Here is a 20,240-nt window from a genome sequence, read left to right as displayed (position 1 = left end):
CATCGAAAAAGGCTTTTTTTTTTACCAAAGAGGCTAGAAAAAATCTGAAGAATTAATTATTATTATTGTTTTAATTGTTATTTTTTATTGAACTGGCCAAACTGTGACTGAGGACAGCTGAATGTGCTGGCCAGTTTGTTTTTTGTCTAATAAATGATAGTTTTTTTACTTTAAAACTTTAACAGATTGCTATTTTTCCCAATGACATATGGTGTAATAAATTTGTATTTTAAAAATTTGTCTTGTTTGAATTTTTTTTAACTGCAATTTTTAGGAAATGTTTTTAGTACATCAAAAAGTGTGGTTATAATGACATCTGACTAGCTAATCCAGCAAAAAGTCACTAAAATGCAGTATTTAAATCTCAAAGTTAAATAGAAACTGAGGCGTATAACTGCGAAAAGGTCCACTTTTTGAGGAAAAAAAAGAACCACCCCTTTCACCAGGCTGGCTACAGGCCTGTAAAACATTACCTGTTTAATTAAAATGAAAATGGCTACAGTTTAACTAATAGTAACACTAAATTGAAGATATATCCAGCTGCAGAACCGCAGAACCACACACATTTCAGGCACACACAATCTAGCACACACGATTTAGGCAAACCATATATGGTAACTAATTAACTCCTTAGGAGCATTATCGCCACCTATTGAATTTCACAGATATGGTTACCCATTTCAGTCATTATTATTATAATATCGTAACGATCATTTTAACATCTCTGCAGTTTCTGAACTCAAATTATGTAAATAAAAATAATTGTTTAGAGACACTTATGACTTTATTCATGTGTTCACATACACAAAGAAAACATAATAGACTGTCTAATTGTAGGATTACGTGTAATAAACTAATTCAGGATCTTAATATTATCCTACTTGGTTAAAATCACTTTGTTGTAAAATATAAAAAGCAAACAATAATGTGTCACATTACAATAAATTACTGTAGGTAATCATTTAAATAATATATAATATAGTTATATATTGATAATTTTAACTGATTATAAACTACTATCTTATACTAAACTGTCACAGCTGTTAATTATATATATATATATATATATATATATATATATATATATTTTTTTTTTTTTTACTTATTATTCATTCGTTCATTTTCTTGTCCGCTTAATCCCTTTATTAATCCGGGGTCGCCACAGCGGAATGAACCACCAACTTATCCAGCAAGTTTTTAAACAGCGGATGCCCTTTCAGATGCGGAAACATCCACACACACATTCACACACACACACTATGGACAATTTAGCCAACCCAATTCACCTGTACCGCATGTCTTTGAACTGTGGGGGAAACCGGAGCACCCAGAGGAAACCCACGCGAAGGTAGGGAGAACATGCAAACTCCACACAGAAACACCAACTGAGCCGAGATTCGAACCAGCGATCCAGCGACCTTCTTGCTGTGAGGCGACAGCACTGCCTCACCTTTACTTATTATTATTTCTTTTAAATTATTATTATTAATAGTTAATTTGTTTTTATTGCTAAAGTTTGGTTTAAAAACAACATATAGCTAACTTTAAATTATTACAGTAAAAAATGTGGGAAACAAATAATTATAAAGTTATTAGAAAATTAAGCAAATACACACTATTAAATCGCTTGAGTAAAATATTAATATGGTGTTAGACATTTATTCATTCATTCATTCATTTTCTTGTCGGCTTAGTCCCTTTATTAATCCGGGGTCGCCACAGCGGAATGAACTGCCAACTTATCCAGCAAGTTTTTACACAGCGGATGCCCTTCCAGCCATCTCTGGGTTGCAGGCAATTTTCCGGAAAGGTTGTGTGTGTGAACAGGCCCTTTTTGAAAATACCGGTAAATTCGTTCTGGCTGTTTTCCGGAAAGAGAAGTTCTAGAACGTGCTGACGTGAGACGTCTGCTCTAGCCAATCAGAACAGTCAGACGCATTCACGTCCGCACGGTTTATAAAAATAAACGCCTTTGAATATTTTACCAGACATATTTAGCTGCTGGATGTTAGTCAGATCACGTTTATATGTTCTTCTTAATGCCAATCGTGTAAATAATTATCGATGAGATGCTTATGATAAGCCGTTGTTTGTTTACCTTCAAGCTTTGCGTGTGCCCGTTAAACAGCCCGTGAGCGCCTGCACACACTCATATCATGTACATCTCGACATGCGAAAGTGTTTCTCTATGCGTTTTCATAGGAGTTGTCCTCAATACTGATCATCCACTGTGTTTGTAATGTAGTCAAATGTTTACAAACACAAGCGCAGCCGTTTAGAGCTCATTTCTGGTTAATGATGTCAGAATAACCGGTATTTTGGATTGGATGTGTGAATGCTCTTTTCCGGAAAAATACCGTAACGTCCTCGCCTGTGTGAACAGCACTTTTTTGAATTTACCGGTAAAGTCGTTCCTGTAATTTTCCAGATATTTACTAGTATCAGTGTGTGAAAGGGGCTAATGACCGTTCATCTACGATGACTGATAGAAAACTGTTCAGTCTATTGAATGGCGATCAGAAACAACGCTCCCCCTTCGCCCGTCTCGATCACAATGTTTGTGAAATAAAGTAAACACTATAGTTTATTGTGTACAATGTTTATTAACCATATCAAAATATATCGATGACGATGTCCAAGTAGACGTTAATAACATTAACATCCGTCGTAACCATATTTGGTTTGCCTAGATTGTGTGCTCCTAAAACGTGTGTGGTTCTGCGGGCCTGCAGCTGGATATCATTGCTAAATTGTGTAAAACATCTTACTAGAAATGTTATATCATTAAAAAGAAGTCAAACAATCGCATGTGTTTTTCTAGTTACTCCCAAACATGAAATCTACAACAGATGGAGGATAAATACAATCAAAATACACGATTTCAGTAAAACAATGTAACATAGCTCTGACCTTCTCCATGGACCATTTCTCATGGGAATATTCAGCGTACTTATTGATGAAATGATCGAGTTTCTCAGGAACAACAACACTGCAGAGACCCAAACACAACAGTATCATGCATTTGGAAAACACTCTTCGTTAAACAACACTCGTTATTAGATGTACAGTAAAAGCATTTGACGAGGTTCACCTGCTGGTGTCGGCTGGCTGCGGGTTGAAGTTTCCCTCTGCATCCATCGATGACTGTTTCTCCATCATGGCCACATAGTTTGACTCCATGTAATCTGGAGGTAAAGCTCCACCAACGGCACTCAGACACGGCAATGCCAGCTTAAACAACTCTGGGTCATACTTCTGCAAACACACACACACACACACACACACACACACATGCAGCTCAGAAATTGGTCTTAGCATTGCAAAAAGTGCTATTCTTACTTCAAGATTTGTTCTTGTTTCTAGTCCAAACATGTACAAATTCTTAAATTAAGAAGCGTTTTATAGATAATTTCTAAAAATGTATGTCTTTTTATTAGAATAATAATAATAATAACGTGGGTTTCCTCCGGGTGCTCCAGTTTCCCCCACAGTCCAAAGGCATGCGGTGAAGGTGAATTGGGTAGCCTAAATTGTCCGTAGTGTATGAGTGTGTGTGGATGTTTCCCAGAGATGGGTTGCGGCTGGAAGGGCATCCGCTGCGTAAAAACTTGCTGGATAAGTTGGCGGTTCATTCCGCTGTGGCGACCCCGGATTAATAAAGGGACTAAGCCGACTAGAAAATGAATGAATGAGTAATAATAATGTAGTATCAGAATCTTCAGGGAATTAGCCGGGCAAATAATAGACTTGAGTTTCGTTATTTTTATTAAGCAGATGCTTGAATAACAGCACGTACATGACATGAAATACATAGTATAATCTGCTGGTTTTAAACATACAGAATAACAATGGAATACAGTTATGTAAACAACCAAAACATGACCCATATCCCACCCAAATTGACAGCACAAACAAAAAATAAGCAAAAAATACACTAATGGGTCTATCTGCATGGAAGGTAAGATCTAGATAGAAGAAATCACAGGGTTCCATGTTTAATAAAATAAGCTCTAACGGAGTATTTAATGTTTTCCAAATGTAAAAAAGACATCAGATCTTCCAACCAGGACATATTTACAATGACACAAGGGGATTTTCATTCTTTTATTAATTTTACTTCAGCTTAGTCACTTATTTATCAGAGGTCGCCGCAGCGGAATGAACCGCCAACTATGTCAGCATATGTTTTGCACAGCGGATGACCTTCCAGCCGTAATCCAGTACTGGGAAACACCCATACACACTCATTCACACACACATTCATACACTACAGCCAACTTAATTCATCAATTCCCCTATAGCGCATGTGTTTGGACTGTGGGGGAAACCGGAGCAGCCGGAGGCAACCCAATCCAACACATGGAGAACATGCAAACTCCACACAGAAACACCAACTGACCCAGCTGGGGCTCGAACCAGCGGCATTCTTGCTGCGAGGCGACAGCACTAACCACTGAGCCACCGTGCCGCCTACATGAAGAATTACAGTACAGCAATATTTGCCTTCTGGCTAACAATGAGGCAATAGCGATAATATCAGTATGCCCTTATCATATGGACCATCAGTAGGGGGCAAACGAAAAAAATGCAATTATTGGGCAGGGTTTCACAGAATATTACGATCTCTTGACAAAAAAAAAAGGCCAGAAGAAATTTAGCACATTTAAAACATTTACTGAGTGCTCTTATTAGCTTTCACATTTTATATGCCCCATAATATAACTTAAAACAGTTTAATAAAGGCACAGCAAACCATCACAGACAAATTAGGGGGATGAGCAAATGTACACAGCTAAACTGTACACAGCTTGTTCAAGCTCTTGTTCTTTCCAGACTGGATTACTGCAACTCTCTACTAGCCGGGCTTCCAGCTAACTCTATCAAGCCTCTTCAGCTGCTCCAGAACGCAGCAGCACGAGTGGTCTTTAATGAAGCTAAAAGAGCACATGTCACTCCACTGCTCATCCATTTGCACTGGCTGCCAGTTGCTGCTCACATCAAATTCAAAGCTCTGATGTTTGCTTACTTCTGGCTTTGCTCCTTCTTATCTGCTCTCACTTCTGCAGATGTATGTGTCCTCCAGAAACTTGCGTTCTGTGAATGAACGTCGCCTCGTGGTTCCATCCCAAAGAGGGAAGAAATCACTTTCCCGAACTCTCGCGCTCAATCTGCCCAGTTGGTGGAATGAACTCCCTAACTGCATCAGAACAGCAGAGTCACTCGCTGTCTTCAAGAAACCACTAAAAACTCAACTATTTAGTCTCCACTTCACTTCCTAATCTGCAATTGCCTCTCTGGATATACCACTAACTGTACCCAAAAAAAAATTACTAATACTTTCCTTCTTAGACTTTACAGACCTGAAACTTGCCTACAGCACTTATTCATTGTTGCTCTTATAGTTGTGTAAGTTGCTTCCTTGTCTTCATTTGTAAGTCACTTTGGATAAAAGCGTCTGCTAAATGACTAAATGTAATTGTAAATGTAAACATATGTAAACTACATGTCACTATGAATAAATTATAATACATCAAATCATGGCTCTTACAAATAAGTCACAATTAAGTGAGTTGTTCCTTAAAAAGTCTAAAACAGGGGTGGCCAAACTCGGTCCTGGTGGGCCAGTGTCCTGCATGGTTTACCCTAAACACACCTGTCTGGAAGTTGCTAGCATACCCAGAAAGAGCTTGATTAGCTGGTTCAGGTGTGTTTAATTGTGGTTGGAGCTAAAATATGCAGGACACTGGCCCTCCAGGACTGAGTTTGGACACCCCTGGTCTAAACTACCTGCCAGTGAGGTAAGTAAAACAACCAAATTTTAAAGCGAAGACAAGATTACTTCCCTATTTTTAAAATTTGACACGTTATTATTTCTGAAAACAAAACATTATTTTTTAGTTGTTTAGAAAATGCTTCTTGACTTAAGAATTTTTGGGTATGTGGACTAGAAACAAGACTCCAGAGCGTGTTACCTTTCTGGCCAGAGCGTCAAAAATTCCCCAGAAGAGTTTTCTGGACAGATGCAGCTCCTCCTCTGACGCGGCTCCAAAGCTCCCCCATCCACCAGACAGACAGTAATACTTCCAGCAGCGCTCGTAGTGATTGGTCAGGAGCTGCAGAGAACAAGTCATCATCTCAGATCAGTCTACAGCACAGGGATTCCAGATGCAGAGTCTTCAGGCGAGTCTCACCTTCAGAGGCATCTTAGTGTGTTCATTGAGCACTGGAACGTCGAACACCAGACGCCTCAGCAGATGCTGCATCATCGACGGACGCAGTTTCCTGAAATATCAGGTTTGAATATGCAAATAAGGGATTAGGTCATTACAGGGTTCACACCTAATAAATACTACAGTGGTCAAACTTTACTATGGGGTTTCATTAGATAATGTATTTACTAACATGAACTAATAATGAACAATACTAGTACAGAGTTTATGGTAACACTTTTCCATTTGAGTATTAGTAGACTGTCTGCTTAATATCTGTTGATACTGCTGCTAAACAGACATTTAACTGACTATAAGAAACTTAGCAAGTACAAGTCAATTTACACTAACCCCAACCTAACAGTCTACTTATAATCTAATGAGAATTAGTTGGCATGTAACTTATAGGCAACAAACAGATCAAAATAAAGTGACCAAGTTTTTTGATCCTAGTTCAACATTTTCTAATGCTTTTTGTCACGTTCTTAATTCTACAGTATTGTAGATGTATGCAAATAATTTGTTTACTCATTGTAATGTCCTTTCTGTACTCTGAGCTCCAGTAAACCACCAAAAATCCCTTTTGTGTTTGCTAATACTGTCAGGGTTCTGCCACTCTGGTCTTGTAAATTCTTGTTTTGGTGGCAGAGCTCGGACACCACCCATGTCTGGTCCTGTTTCTGTCTCTGTGTGCGCGCGCGCCGTCGTGGGTGTACGCAGAGTGTGCGCGCTCCTGCTTGATGCAGCCGCGCGCGTGCTCTGCGTCCCTCAGACGCGTGCGCTCTTGTACTCGTGTTTGTGTTTTCATCTGTCAGCAGCATGGTGTTTCATTCCCAGCGTCTCAGTCTTGTTGGTTTCGGTTTTGGTCGGCGCTGGGATGAAGCATGCACGCTGCGTGTGTGTGAGCGCACGGTGAGTGTTTTCATTCATCGTGTGCTCGTGTCTTGCGTCTTTTGTCAAAGCACGTGGCTCTGTGTTTACATTGTGGTCACGTGCTTTTCTCGTGTGCTTGAGTGTTGTGTTATGTGAGCGCATGGCTTGTATTGTCTCTCTCTGTGTCGTGCTCTCTCCCGTCTATTGTCTAGTCCCACCCTCCTTGTTTACTCATTATTAGTTTGTCATGTTCACCTGTGTGTCAATTTACTTTTTGCTTTTATAATCCCCCTCATGTTTTCAGTCCTTTGTCAGTTCGTCGTCGTTATTTCCATGTCGTGTGCTATCTAGTCCTGTTTGTCCTGCCTGCCCATCCAAGTTTGTTTGAGTGTTTGTTTTATAGTTATGTTTTCCCCCTCGGGGTAGTTTTGTTTTGCCTTTTATTTTTATTTTTATTATTGAATAAATTCCCATTTTTCCTGCACTTGAGTCCTCGCTCCTTTTTCCCTTTTCCCCACCACGACCGTGACAAATACTCCTTGAACAAAGCTCATTCAGATTTGATTCTGATTCTCTAAGGCAAATGTCAAACTCACTGACTTTTCCTTGACATTCATTGACTAAAAAGATCAACTTCCATCACCTTTAATGAACAAAAAACAAAACAAACTGTTGTGTTGGCCCTGAAAAAATTGCAAATTTTATAAAATGTGAAACATTTGAAAACGCGGTCCAGAAAAAAGACATTTTCATAAATGAAAAGTACACTTAAAATAAAGAAAATAAAACACCTGACAATTTTCTTTGCCTCAAAAATGTCAAATTCCTTGACTTTCAATGTCTGTAATCTGTAATGAAATATGCTAGCACTCTATATAGTTTACGCATTGATGTTACACTGTGTACGATTTTATTCATAAAGCAATATTTATGATCACACAAAAACTAAATATTGCAATGTCAGATTTTTCAATATCATGCAGCTCAACTAAATTTGCATACATTTCTAAAAAAAAAAAATCCAAACACTGGATGAAGCCAGGTTCAAAATTCTTGATTAAATTTATTGACACACAGTTGAAGGCAGAATTATTAAATCCCCTTTGAATTTTTTAGATTTTTAAAAAAAAAAAAGAATTTTAACAGAGCAAGAAAATGTTCTCAGTATGTCTGATAATATTTTTTCTTCTGGAGAAAGTCTTATTTGTTTTATTTTGGCTAGAATAAAAGCAGTTTTTAATATTTTTAAAGCCATTTTAAGGTCAATATTATTAGCCGCTTTAAGCTTTTTTTCTGATAATCTACAAAACAAACCATGTTTATACAATAACTTGCCTAATTACCCTAATCTGCCTAGTTAACCTAATTAACCTAGTTAAGCCTTTAAGGCCGTACTCACACTAGGTACAGTTGCCTCGAACCGGGCCAAAGCACGCTTGTCCCCCCTCCCGTCTCCCCCGACGGCCAGCACTCACACCACAATCGGGCCTCTGCACACTTACGTCATCGCTGCTGCGCTGTTCAGTGAGAAGCGCTCTCTCTCTCAGCAGCACAGTGGAGATTTCTCTAGTTATATCGTTTCAGTCGTTTGATATGCCGTCAAATATTTCGCCAAACAGTCCTTAGAGATGCGGTGACACGCAGTCAGATATTTCGCCGAACAGATCCGCCACTTTTGGCGCTCATAATCATAAAGCTCTCGTCTTGCAGGAATTAGAAGGTTTGCTGAAGGTGCAGCTGTCGTGCAGTGAGAGGTTTGCCTCTTTAATAAACTACGGCAGTTTGCGTTCACTGAACAGTAAGAATTATTAATAAATCCATATGAAACAGTCCCTTAAAAGTCACGTCTCGCTTTCAGTTTCGGGCTTTGGTGCGTTTTGCACTCACACTACAAGCGTACCGCACCAAAGCTCAAGTGAACCGTGCTTGAGCCCAATTCAGAGCACTCACACTTCTCAAATGATCCGGGAAACGGGCCTGGCCACAGTACGGATGGCATAGTGTGAGTAGGCCCTAAATGTCACTTTAAGCTGTATAGAAGTGTCTTGAAGAATATCTAGTCTAATATTATTTACTGTCATCATGACAAAGATAAAATAAATCAGTTATTGGAGATGAGTTATTAAACTATTATAATTAGAAATGTGCTGAAAAAATCTGCTTTCTGTTAAACAGAAATTGGGGAAAAAATAAACAGAGGGCTAATAAATCTGACTTCAACTGTAGATTTTTGGGGGTTTCTACAGTGAGAGCTACAAGAGAGCTTAATGTGCTGGAATTTAAGAAAACACATGCAATTACAAAAACACACCAGCAAATTTAGAAAAGATCTTTATCAGTTTAACAACAAATGTGTTGCATTTTCTTACAGCGCAAATACATCAAGAAAACGCTCTGCATTTTCTCACAACAATGCAAACAGCACAGAACACAATGGAAATGTTTCAAAGGGGACCCAAATGAAACTGTAGGTCAGGGCTATTCAATTGGCACCCCACGGGCTGAATCCGGCCCCCGAGGCACTTTGTTCCGGCCCTCCAAACAGTGTGACCAAGACATCAAAAATAAATTTAGTTCAGTCGACAAACGGCCACTATAGTTTTGAAGTTACGTGCTTCTGTTCAATAACAGCACGAGCTGCAGTTAAAGGCTGCACAGAGCGCGAGTCATCATAAGCAAGTGGTGCTGGCAGCCGAAAACATGTTTGTAGAGAAGGCTATGTGTTCAATGCACTGATATTGTTAATAGGGATGCAACGATTAGCTGATTTCACTATTAACTGCGCTTTAATTCATCACAGTTTATTAATCGTAAAGTCTTCTCTAAGCCGCATTTCTGTTGCACGGAACGAGTATACCGAGGTTAATACGCATGCACACAGGATTAACTATAGCAGCGGCCATACCCATATCACGTCTTTTCCGCTTGCAGGTTTGTTATTTCTAATGTAAGAATATATGACAATACGCGGGTGCCAGCAGAGCGACGCACTTGCGTCTTTTTGGGCGCACGTAGATAACATCTCACGGTGAGAGTTGTGGGTACCTTTCAGTGCAATGTAAACAAAAGATATGTTAGACAAATTATTATTAAATGATTATGAATGCATGAATGCAGATGGCAATAACAGTTAATCTAAATAGCTACATACCTAATATAAAGCTTGAATTTACATTACACGTAAAAACAGTGAAAGCATGATTATTCTTCAGACTATAAGCGTACAAACAAAATCTAGAATTGTTGCATGCCTAATTGTTATGCAGTTCAAACATATGAATGTGTCTGAATTTAGAAGAAGCCTACTTCAGCAATGCACTGCTTTTGTTGTGCTCTGAAATACAACATTTGAATGTTTTTTTTTTTAAAGTCTATTGTACAATGCAGTAATATTATGTAGTTATTTTTAAAATACAATATATTAACATTTTAATGTAGAAAAAGCCAACATTTGTGTCTTAAGGAGCAAAAATATACAGCATATGGGCTCTTATATGCTGTTGTGTCATCACTCATATAGCAAGTCATATCTTTCCGGCCCTTCGTTTGGGATCTTTTTCATGAACCGGCCCCCATGACAAACTAATTGAATAGCCCTGCTGTAGCTGATCTTTGAAAGGTGTGTTTTTTGTTTAATTAAACATCCTGATTGCACCATTCCCTTGTCTTTTGTAGATTATTAGCCTCAATTACCATAACCTACATAGCCGGGTCAGTCACGTTTTAGGGTCTCCTTGAAAAATGCACAAAAAGTTTGCATGTGTTGTGGGAAAATGCAGGCATTGTCCTAGTTTCTTTGTGTTTTGAGTAAATGCAACGTGTTTTCTTTATTTGTTTGCGTTGTGAGCATTTGCATCACATATGCTGTCAAACGGAGGAGGATCTTTTCTTAATTTGCCTGTGTTTTTTGCAATTGCATGTGTTTTTTTTGTGTGTTTTTTATTGCAGCACATTAAGCTCTCTCCGCCAATGTAGGTTTCTGTTTTATCACTGCTCTAATAATCATTACACTTCATCTGAGGAAGACTTTGAAGGCTGTGTTTTGTATAATACAAGTGTGTGAATGTGATTCTGGACGTGTCTCACCCGCAGACGGCCAGCAGACACTCCTCGATGGCGTCTCTCTGAGCTTTGGTGAGACAGCAGCCTTTGGACAGCCGGTAGACGGTGTGCAGCAGAGAGTCGATGAGAGATGCGAACGGCTCCGTTCCCGCAAACAGAGGAGCACATTTAGTGAGCAGCGGCAGCACGGCTGTACACAGATACCGGTTCAGAGCCAAGGCCATGTCTGTGGCACTCAGAGCCGCCTAGGGTGCAAGGTCACACAGGTCAAAGGTCAGCATCATAACATACAGGCTGCATCCACAATCACCCCCTATACCCTTAAATAGTGTGTCCAAAACTATAGTGGACATTCCGAAGTGCACTGAATCAATCCCACAATGCATTGCAACAATGAATATAAAACCCACTGTATGTACACTCAAGCGCTAGAGAATACCAATAATGGATTGATTGAATTCTTTGTGCTTCAACACTCTCACTTATTTACATTCACTCCTCTCTAAGCGGACTTTATTAGTGGACTAAAGTAAGGAGTAGGGAATGAGGGTATAGGGGGCGATTTTGGATACAGCCACAAACTCACTGAGCAGTCATGTGACTCACCGTGTCCAATGAGGCGGCGGCTCTGAGGTCAGGCAGGAAACCCACTTCCAGAAGGTGCAGGAGGAAGTTCTGGTCTTCGATGCCGTAAACCCGGTCCAGAAACAGAACCATGGCTGCTTTGTGATCAGGACAGAATCCTGCTGACATGTCAGGCTCGATCACAGAGCCGTCTGGACACACACACACACACACAAATAAGAGAAAAATAGTCTTTTCAGTAAAGCCCCTTTGAAACATTGTGCATTGTGAAAATATCTGTGAATTAGACTAGTAAACAGAGTGGCATCACTGCTTGTTGTTTATTTGCACAGTACACTGTGTTTGGTGATGGACTGTAAAACTGAAGATGAACACAGCTCTGGTGTTGCACTGTAGTGAATCAGACCTTTAGCCAGCGTGGGCATCAGGAACGGGATGCTGATCACTCCCACCAGATCCTCAATAGGAATCAGAGAGCGCAGGATGGCTCGGATACGGATGGCTTCACCCTTTCCTGCGTGAATCAGCTGCCCGAGGGGAAATCGTGAGGCATAAATACAGTAGATCACATCAGATGTATGTACACAGGGTTATACTCTAAGCCAAATTTCAAATTCCCTGACTGTACACTGAATAAGAGCTGAATTTCCAAGACTTCTCCACCTTATTTTATTACATAGGTTCTCCTCTTATCTAAAGGGGAGATCTTTTTCTGTAAATATTGGATCGTTTACTTCACCACCTAAATCCATTTATTGTGGTGTTCCACAAGGATCCATTCTTGGCCCTTTTTTATTTTCTCTTTATATGCTTCCTTTAAGCGCAATACTCCATAAACATAACATAAACTACCACTGCCATGCTGACGACCTCCAACTATATTTTCCTATTAAACTAGGAAAAGATGTATCATTAGAACAGCTTTTCTCATGCCTAACCGACATTAAGACTTGGATGACCAAATAAATGAGCAACTAAATGAGAATAAAACAGAAGTGCTCTTATTAGGTCCTGCTGCTACCAACAATTCAATTAAACCTCAGCTAGGATTTCTAAGTAGTAATCTGCGCAGTCATGCCAAGAATCTCGGAGTAGTTTTTGACCCATTTTTGCAGTTTGACAAGCATGTAAATGCAGTTGTAAAGAGCAGCTTTTTCCAGCTTAGATTGGTGGCAAAAGTTAAACCATTTCTTTCTAAAAAAAGATTTAGAAACTGTAACCCATGCTTTAATCTCCTCTCGGTTGGACTACTGCAACTCCTTGTACATTGGTCTACCCCAGTCAACACTCTCTCGGTTACAGTTGGTCCAAAATGCAGCCGCCAGATTGATAACAGGAACTAAGAAAAGAGATCACATCTCCCCTGTCCTCGCCTCACTACACTGGCTTCCTATAAAATTCAGAGTTGATTTTAAAATCCTTCTTTTTACATATAAAGTTTTGCACAATTCTGCCCCGGCCAACGTCAGTAAACTTATTAAGCCATATTCAGCTTGTAGACCATTAAGGTCATGATCATTTTCTTTTGTCGATCCCCCGGTCTCGCCGCCAATAAAAAGGTGATCGAGCTTTCTGTGTTGCGGCCCCAAGGCTCTGGAACAGTCTCCTGTTGAACATCAGGATTTCTCCATCCTTGAATACTTTTAAATCTAACTTGAAGACGTATTTTTACTCCCTTGCCTTTGAGTGACTCATACATGTAATTAGGCTGGCTTGAGAAACAAGCCAGACTACTGAAATCCTATTTAAACTTATTTTTTTTATATATTCTTCTTCTTCTGAGACTAAAAAAATCCCATAGACTTAACATTGGATCAAACTTTGTGACCTCATAACTCTGCGTCAGACTGTCACACATGCTTCTAACTGAGCTCATTTATCTCAGACTATCCCACTGCCAATGACTAATCACCTTTAAACCTTCTAGCCATGCCCTAGCAACCACTTTTGGACCCTAGAAACTGTCCCATAGACTTCCATTCAAAAGACTGTCATTGACTTTACATGGGACCAAACTTTGTGAGCTCATAACTCTGCATCAGACTGTCATACTGACTAATGACTGAGCTCATTTAACTCAGACTACCAAACTGCCAATAACTGATGAGCTTTTAACTTTCTAGCCACACCCTAACTACCAGATACTGCACCCTAGCAACAACTGTCCCATAGACTTCCATTGCAAAAGACTGTCATTGGCTTAACATTAGATCAAACTTTGCGACCTCATAGCTTTCCATCAGACTATCATACTTATGGGTGAGCATTATCTATCTATCTATCTATCTATCTATCTATCTATCTATCTATCTATCTATCTATCTATCTATCTATCTATCTATCTGTCTGTCTGTCTGTCTGTCTGTCTGTCTGTCTGTCTGTCTGTCTGTCTGTCTGTCTGTCTGTCTGTCTGTCTGTCTGTCTGTCTGTCTGTCTGTCTGTCTGTCTGTCTGTCTGTCTGTCTATCTATCTATCTATCTATCTATCTATCTATCTATCATCTTTTCATACTTTTTAAACTGTTTAAACTAAACAAACTATTTCCAACAGACTTACTCAAGCCAGCCTAAAGTTTGTCTCGACGAACTTTAATAATCTAGTTTCTATACTGTATTTTAGTATTACATAGATACATATATATTTCCTTTTCTTACATTTTTAATACTAGTTTAATTTTTTTATTTTGTTAAATATTTTATCTCATTGTAAAGCACTTTGGATCAACTACGGCTGTATAAAATTGTGCCCTATAAATAAAGTTTGCCTTGCCTTGCCTTATTTTTCATGTAAGATTAACAACTGCTTGATATCTGACTTTTTATTGAATGAAAGCTGAATTTCCAAGACCTCTCTACCTTATTTTTCATGTAAGATCAATTGCTTGATGTTGTAAACTGCAGCTAATGATTATTTTGATGTTCAAATAGTTGGTTGATTATTTTATTTTTTTAATTATTTTTCAATGAATCGATTAATCAGATAAAAACTAAACTTTTTTATTTGTCGTTTGACTTATGATAACTATATAAAACCATAAATATTATTTATGGTTTTAAATAGTATTATGTAATATTTATGGTATTATTTATGTATGAAAGTGTATTTTAATAACTGAAAAAGACTTTAATGATCTTTAAATGAAAGACAAAAAAAGGTTTGTTTTTCTGAACGATGGAATTTCTTAAAATATCCTAAATATAAATAAACAAAGCAAACCAGGCATGGAACACAACACAGTAAAAAACACAGTATAGTAATATATAACAACATTCTGTTCTATTATATAGTATATAATAACAACATTCTGATAAATGGAAGTCAAATTTACAAAAATAATCCATTTTAAATATAGGCGACATGATGGCTCAGTGGTTAGCACTGTCGCCTCACAGCAAAAAGGTTGCTGGTTCCAGTCCCGGCAGGGCCAGTTGTTTAGAGTTTGCATGTTGGCGTGGGCTTCCTCTGGGTGATCCGGTTTCCCCCACATCCAAACATATATAGGGAATGCTATATATATATATATATATATATATATATATATATATATATATATATATATATATATATATATATGCTCATAGGGGATTTGATTACCTATATTGGTCGCAGTGTATGTATAAGTGTTTGTGTGAATGAGTGTGTATAGGTGTTTTCCAAAGCTGAGTTGCAGCTGGAAGGACATCCACTGTGCAAAACATATGCCGGAATAGTTGGTGGTTCATTCCGCTGAAGCAACCCCTGATGAATAAAGGGACTGAGCCGAAGGAAAATGAATGAACTAATTTTTAAATATATAATATAATAATTTCTGATAACTTAAAATGTCTTAATTTAATATCTGGAATGGACCTTTTAAAGTCTCATAATATTTCAAAAATTTCACAACCTGAATGAACCCTGTGCACATGTGATGGAGAAGATGATACACACACACATATACGCACACACTCACATGCATCTCTGGAGCGCAGCGGCCCAACAGGTCGATCAGGGCAGCATAGAAGGTCATGATGGCGTTTCCCATGTGAATGGTGTCGTCTTCCTCTTCCTCCATCACATCATTCCTGAAAGAGACAGATTAAATCAGCCACACTCCACATATAACTCAGTGCTGATCACAGATAATCTACCAATCAGGTAAACAAAATAACCTTATGTCAAAAGGAAAAAGGCAGATCATTTAGCTTGTTTTAAGAAAAAACTTACACAATTTTGCCATATTATTTCTGAAAACAAGACTATATTTTTTGCTTGTCAATAAAATGTTTCTTGATTTAAGGATATTTAGATATTTGGACTAGAAACAAGACAAAAAATCTAAGAATTAAAGGGCAGGGCAGATAACTTGACCCTGGTTTGCCCCATCTACAGTACATATTCCCTCATTTCTAATTATCTTAAATGAACCGTTGTAAAACAATGATCTGGTGCATGCATTCTATGGATGATGTCTATTTTCAAGGATTTCCTCCCACTGTCTGCTGTTGTTTTTTTTTTCTTTTTAAATGATAAAATTATATAATCAAATTCTTTGTTCCATCTCAAAAAGGAAATGTGTGTGTGTTTTAGCGCTGTGGTCCCCAACCCCCGGACCGCGGACCGGTACCAGTCCGTGGATCAATCAGTACCAGGCCGCACAAGAATTAATTATCTTTAAGTTGGCAGATAAAGTAGCTGCATTTAAAGCCAAAATGGATTTGTGGGGACGGCGTGTGAACAGAGGCATATTGGACTTGCATGATATGTGTGTTTGCAGGCGCTCACGGGCTGTTTCACGGGCTTGAAGGTAAACAAACAACGGCTTATCATAAGCATCTTATCGATATTTATTTACATGGTTGGCATTAAAATGAACATATAAACGTTATCTGACTAATTTCTAGCAGCTGAATGTGTCTGGAAAAATATTCTAAGGCTTTTATTTTCATAAACCGCGCAGACGTGAATGCGTCTGACTGTTCTGATTGGCTAAAGCAGACGTCTCACATCAGCACGTTCTAGACGTGCACGCACTCTTTCAGCAATCTTCCTTCTGCATTCACACAGCGCAGCATTCCGGCAAATTACCGGTAATGTTACAACTTCTCTTTCTGGAAAACAGCCAGAACGAATTTACCGGTATTTTCAAAAAGGCCCTGTTCACACATACACACCTTTCCGAAAATTGCCGGTAATCTTCCGGAAAGGTCTGTATGTGTGAAAGGGGCTTTTGTCTGCCATTACCCCCAGATGGGACCATCTTGTTGCAAAGAAACAAGGTCAGGGCTCCCACTGATTTAGCGTTACGGACAGTTTTTGATCTTATAATATGTTATATTGTTGGAGCAGTGTGTTAATAAAGTTATTACTTCCTAATGTTATAATAGCATTGTTATGTTGGAGCAATGTGCTAATAAAGTTCCATATGAGTACACAGTGGATTCACGTTTATTATTATTATTATTTCAACCCCCCCGGTCCGCAGTAAAATTGTCAAGCGTTGACCAGTCCGCAATTAGAAAAAGGTTGGGGACCACTGTTTTAGCGTACAGCGTCCTGCTCTCCTCTGTGGTTGGCGATGGTCCGTCTCTGCTGGGATCCTCAGAGATCTTTATGGCTTCCTCAATGGCCGCCAGCAGGCCGTTTCCACCTTCTCCACGCAGGGCGGGGCCAAAACACTCCGGCCGGCGAATCAGGAGCCGCACCACCACATTAGCATTCTCCTCCACACTCTCGCCTGAGAAAGAACAACAACAACAAACTCAACAACAAACAATGTCAGCCCGATAAGCTTTTCAAAACATGGAATCCCTTTTTGAAGAAAGCTGATACAAATCTTTCGTCCACATAACCAAGGTGCAAACTATATATTCACGATTTTATTTTTATTGTTTGGGGGGTTGGGGGGGGGGGGTGCCAGGCGCCGACCTGCGTAACTTTCGCGGAGTTGTTGACAAATCTTGTGTTGCAACTTTTTCAGGTATGTTAGTTTGGAAAATACATAATTTAGTGAATCAAACTGATGTATTTGTTTAAATGACATCTAATTTATTAATAAAACATACTTAAGTTTTCAGTGTGGGACAGGGGTCACCAACCTTTTTGAAACTGAGAGCTACTTCTTGGGTACCAATTATTGTGAAGGGCTACCAGTTTGATACACACTTCTTAAATAACAATTTTTCTCAATTTACTTTTAATAACATGTTGTTATTATTAATGATTAATGATATTCATCTATGTGAAGACACTCATCCTGTTAATGATTTCTCACAATAGTTCTCAACAATGATTCAACAAGGTAAGAAACAGAAATATCCATATGCAACAATTTATTTGTCTGAAATAGTTTTTATATATATATATATATATAAATATATATATATATATATATATATATATATATATATATATATATATATATATATATTTATTTATATTTATATATATTATAAATATATACCTTAATGTCATTAACATATTTTACAGCAATGCAGGTGTCATTTAAAAAGAATAGCTCCAAAAAATACCAGATTCAGTTTACTGGTGTGTGGTGCAATGGTGAGCTATTTTTAGAACAGGCCTGTGGGCAACTCATGTAATCCTCGTGGGCTACCTGTTGCCCGTGGGCACCATGTTGGTGACCCCTGGTGCGGGATATTTAGTGTATTCTGACCTACAGTAACCTCTGATTAGCTATTTCAGAGCATACTCTAGGTCAAACTATACAATGTGTCTAATTGTACTATTATACTTCATGTAGATACAAACCATTATTTTAAAAGAAAAGTGTCTTGTGAACACTTGCACTGTCTACATTATGGGGTGGTCAAATGTATATTTATGATAAGTAATTTTAAATGATTCATATTTAAGATACAGATCAGAGAAAGCTATTTGTATCACCCGCTTAAAATGTCCCATTGTTTTGATACCTTTATATTGTATGTGCATGCGCATGCATTTATCTATTCATATACTTGTAATTGTAATTTTTATTATTTGCTTCACTATTATTTTTTTTATTATTTTGTATTTTTTTTCCGTTAGTACATGTTAAATGTTTCTAAAAAAAAAAGCGTATAATAAAAATGAAGCCCAATGTTACGGTTATCCCCAGGAGAGCAGTCAGAGTACATACCGTTACAGAATACAGCGAATCGAAGGAAGTCCAGGTATCGTTCACCCTCCACCGGATTCCAGCCGATGTCGGGATATCCTTTAGACATCAGCATCACACAGCTCTGAAGACCACAGCCGGCCAGATACTGCACCACCTGACACACACACACACACACACACACAGGGGTCTTACTCCTTTTCAAAAGCACTTTTCAATCACTTTCTAGGTGCATTTTCAAACCTTTGGAGCACTTCACAACTGTGGTAACTTGCATATTTACATTATAATATGCACTCCTCCTCATATTATATCACATGCTATTATAGCATTTTCTAGTATAGCATCTAAGGAACATATTTTATGTTTACACCAAAAACACTATCAATATTGAAATACTGTAATTTACTCTTAAATCTCATTTACTTAAAAGTGTGATCTTTTATCTTAAAGGTAGCCTATATTCATTTCAATGAACTCCAAATGATAGAATATTGCATTATTTGTATAAAAAATAAAAATAAAAAAAAACAGTAAAATGAATCAAAAACTGGCGCCAAGCAGGGGCGTCGCTAGACCTAATTTACTGGGGCATGTGCCTCAGGAAAAATTGCCAGTGCCCCAGTAAAAGCTTTAAGATATGATTTACTTCATATGCAAAGTGTGTATAAAGAGTGGTAATCCCGGATGTTATTCTCTATGTGCAAGCGAACCAATGCTGGCGACAGCAAAGTAGTTTAATCAGAAAATCATACCCGCACACCTCATACACTGCTCCTACTGGACCCCTGCTCTTCTCCCGGTGGGTGCGAGTCCCTTTGTTAACATGCACAATGAAAATAGTACATGCTGCTCAGGCGTTGTGAAACCGGCGTACCAGCCTATTATGTGGAGGTGATGGCACGCAGTGAGTTTTGCAAGTTGACAAAACTACAGTTTTAATGATATGATAGTGATCTTATTGCCCATTTCCACTGAGTGGTACGGTACGGTTTGGTTTGGTACGCTTTTATTGCCGTTTCCACTGTCAAAAGGCGTACTGAACCGTACCGTACCACTTTTTCGGCACACTTTCGAAAGGGTACCAAACAGAAGAAAGGGTACCAAAAGGTGGAGCTAGAGTCGCAGCTGAACGCTATTGGTTTACAGAGATATGTCATTTGGTTATGCAACAAGCCAGAATGAAAACATAAAAACCCGCCATGCTTAAAATACACAGCCGAGAGATTACAACGTTATAAATGCATATAATAATGAGTCGTGGTTGACCTCAAGCAAACCTTGTCGTCGTCTTGATGAACAGCCACAAAGCCAAAAAGAAAAGCAAATTTACCCTGTGCCCCTTAGTTTTTTACGAGCTAGTCTGAAGCGTGAGCGGTTTCGCTTTCTTGTTTGCGCTCTCCGCGCGTCTA

At 38.6% G+C, this 20,240-nt stretch overlaps 1 protein-coding gene and 1 long non-coding RNA gene across 7 annotated transcripts in view; one reads left to right on the top strand and one right to left on the bottom strand.

Moving 5' to 3' along the window:
* ryr2a (ryanodine receptor 2a (cardiac)) overlaps positions 1 to 20,240 on the bottom strand; it is a 276,684-nt gene that overhangs the window by 109,179 nt on the left and 147,265 nt on the right. For all 6 annotated transcript variants that reach the window (XM_073918938.1, XM_073918939.1, XM_073918940.1 and 3 more), the window contains 10 exons: positions 18,850 to 18,985; positions 17,259 to 17,445; positions 15,682 to 15,793; positions 12,136 to 12,256; positions 11,751 to 11,920; positions 11,169 to 11,389; positions 6,192 to 6,282; positions 5,973 to 6,113; positions 3,092 to 3,255; positions 2,911 to 2,989 (listed from right to left, as the gene is read on the bottom strand). In XM_073918938.1, coding sequence (XP_073775039.1) covers positions 2,911 to 2,989; positions 3,092 to 3,255; positions 5,973 to 6,113; positions 6,192 to 6,282; positions 11,169 to 11,389; positions 11,751 to 11,920; positions 12,136 to 12,256; positions 15,682 to 15,793; positions 17,259 to 17,445; positions 18,850 to 18,985 — 1,422 coding nt within the window. The remainder of the gene's footprint in view (positions 1 to 2,910; positions 2,990 to 3,091; positions 3,256 to 5,972; positions 6,114 to 6,191; positions 6,283 to 11,168; positions 11,390 to 11,750; positions 11,921 to 12,135; positions 12,257 to 15,681; positions 15,794 to 17,258; positions 17,446 to 18,849; positions 18,986 to 20,240) is intronic.
* On the top strand, positions 8,209 to 12,154 carry LOC141376891 (uncharacterized). Its single transcript, XR_012388255.1, has 3 exons — positions 8,209 to 9,327; positions 9,406 to 9,553; positions 10,688 to 12,154. It is a non-coding gene; the product is annotated as an uncharacterized lncRNA (long non-coding RNA).

Source organism: Danio rerio, chromosome 12 (assembly GCF_049306965.1).
Source record: "Danio rerio strain Tuebingen ecotype United States chromosome 12, GRCz12tu, whole genome shotgun sequence".
In the NCBI taxonomy this organism is placed as follows: domain Eukaryota; kingdom Metazoa; phylum Chordata; class Actinopteri; order Cypriniformes; family Danionidae; genus Danio; species Danio rerio.
Note: the sequence above shows the minus strand (reverse complement) of the source record. Positions and strands in the feature narration are given on the sequence as shown.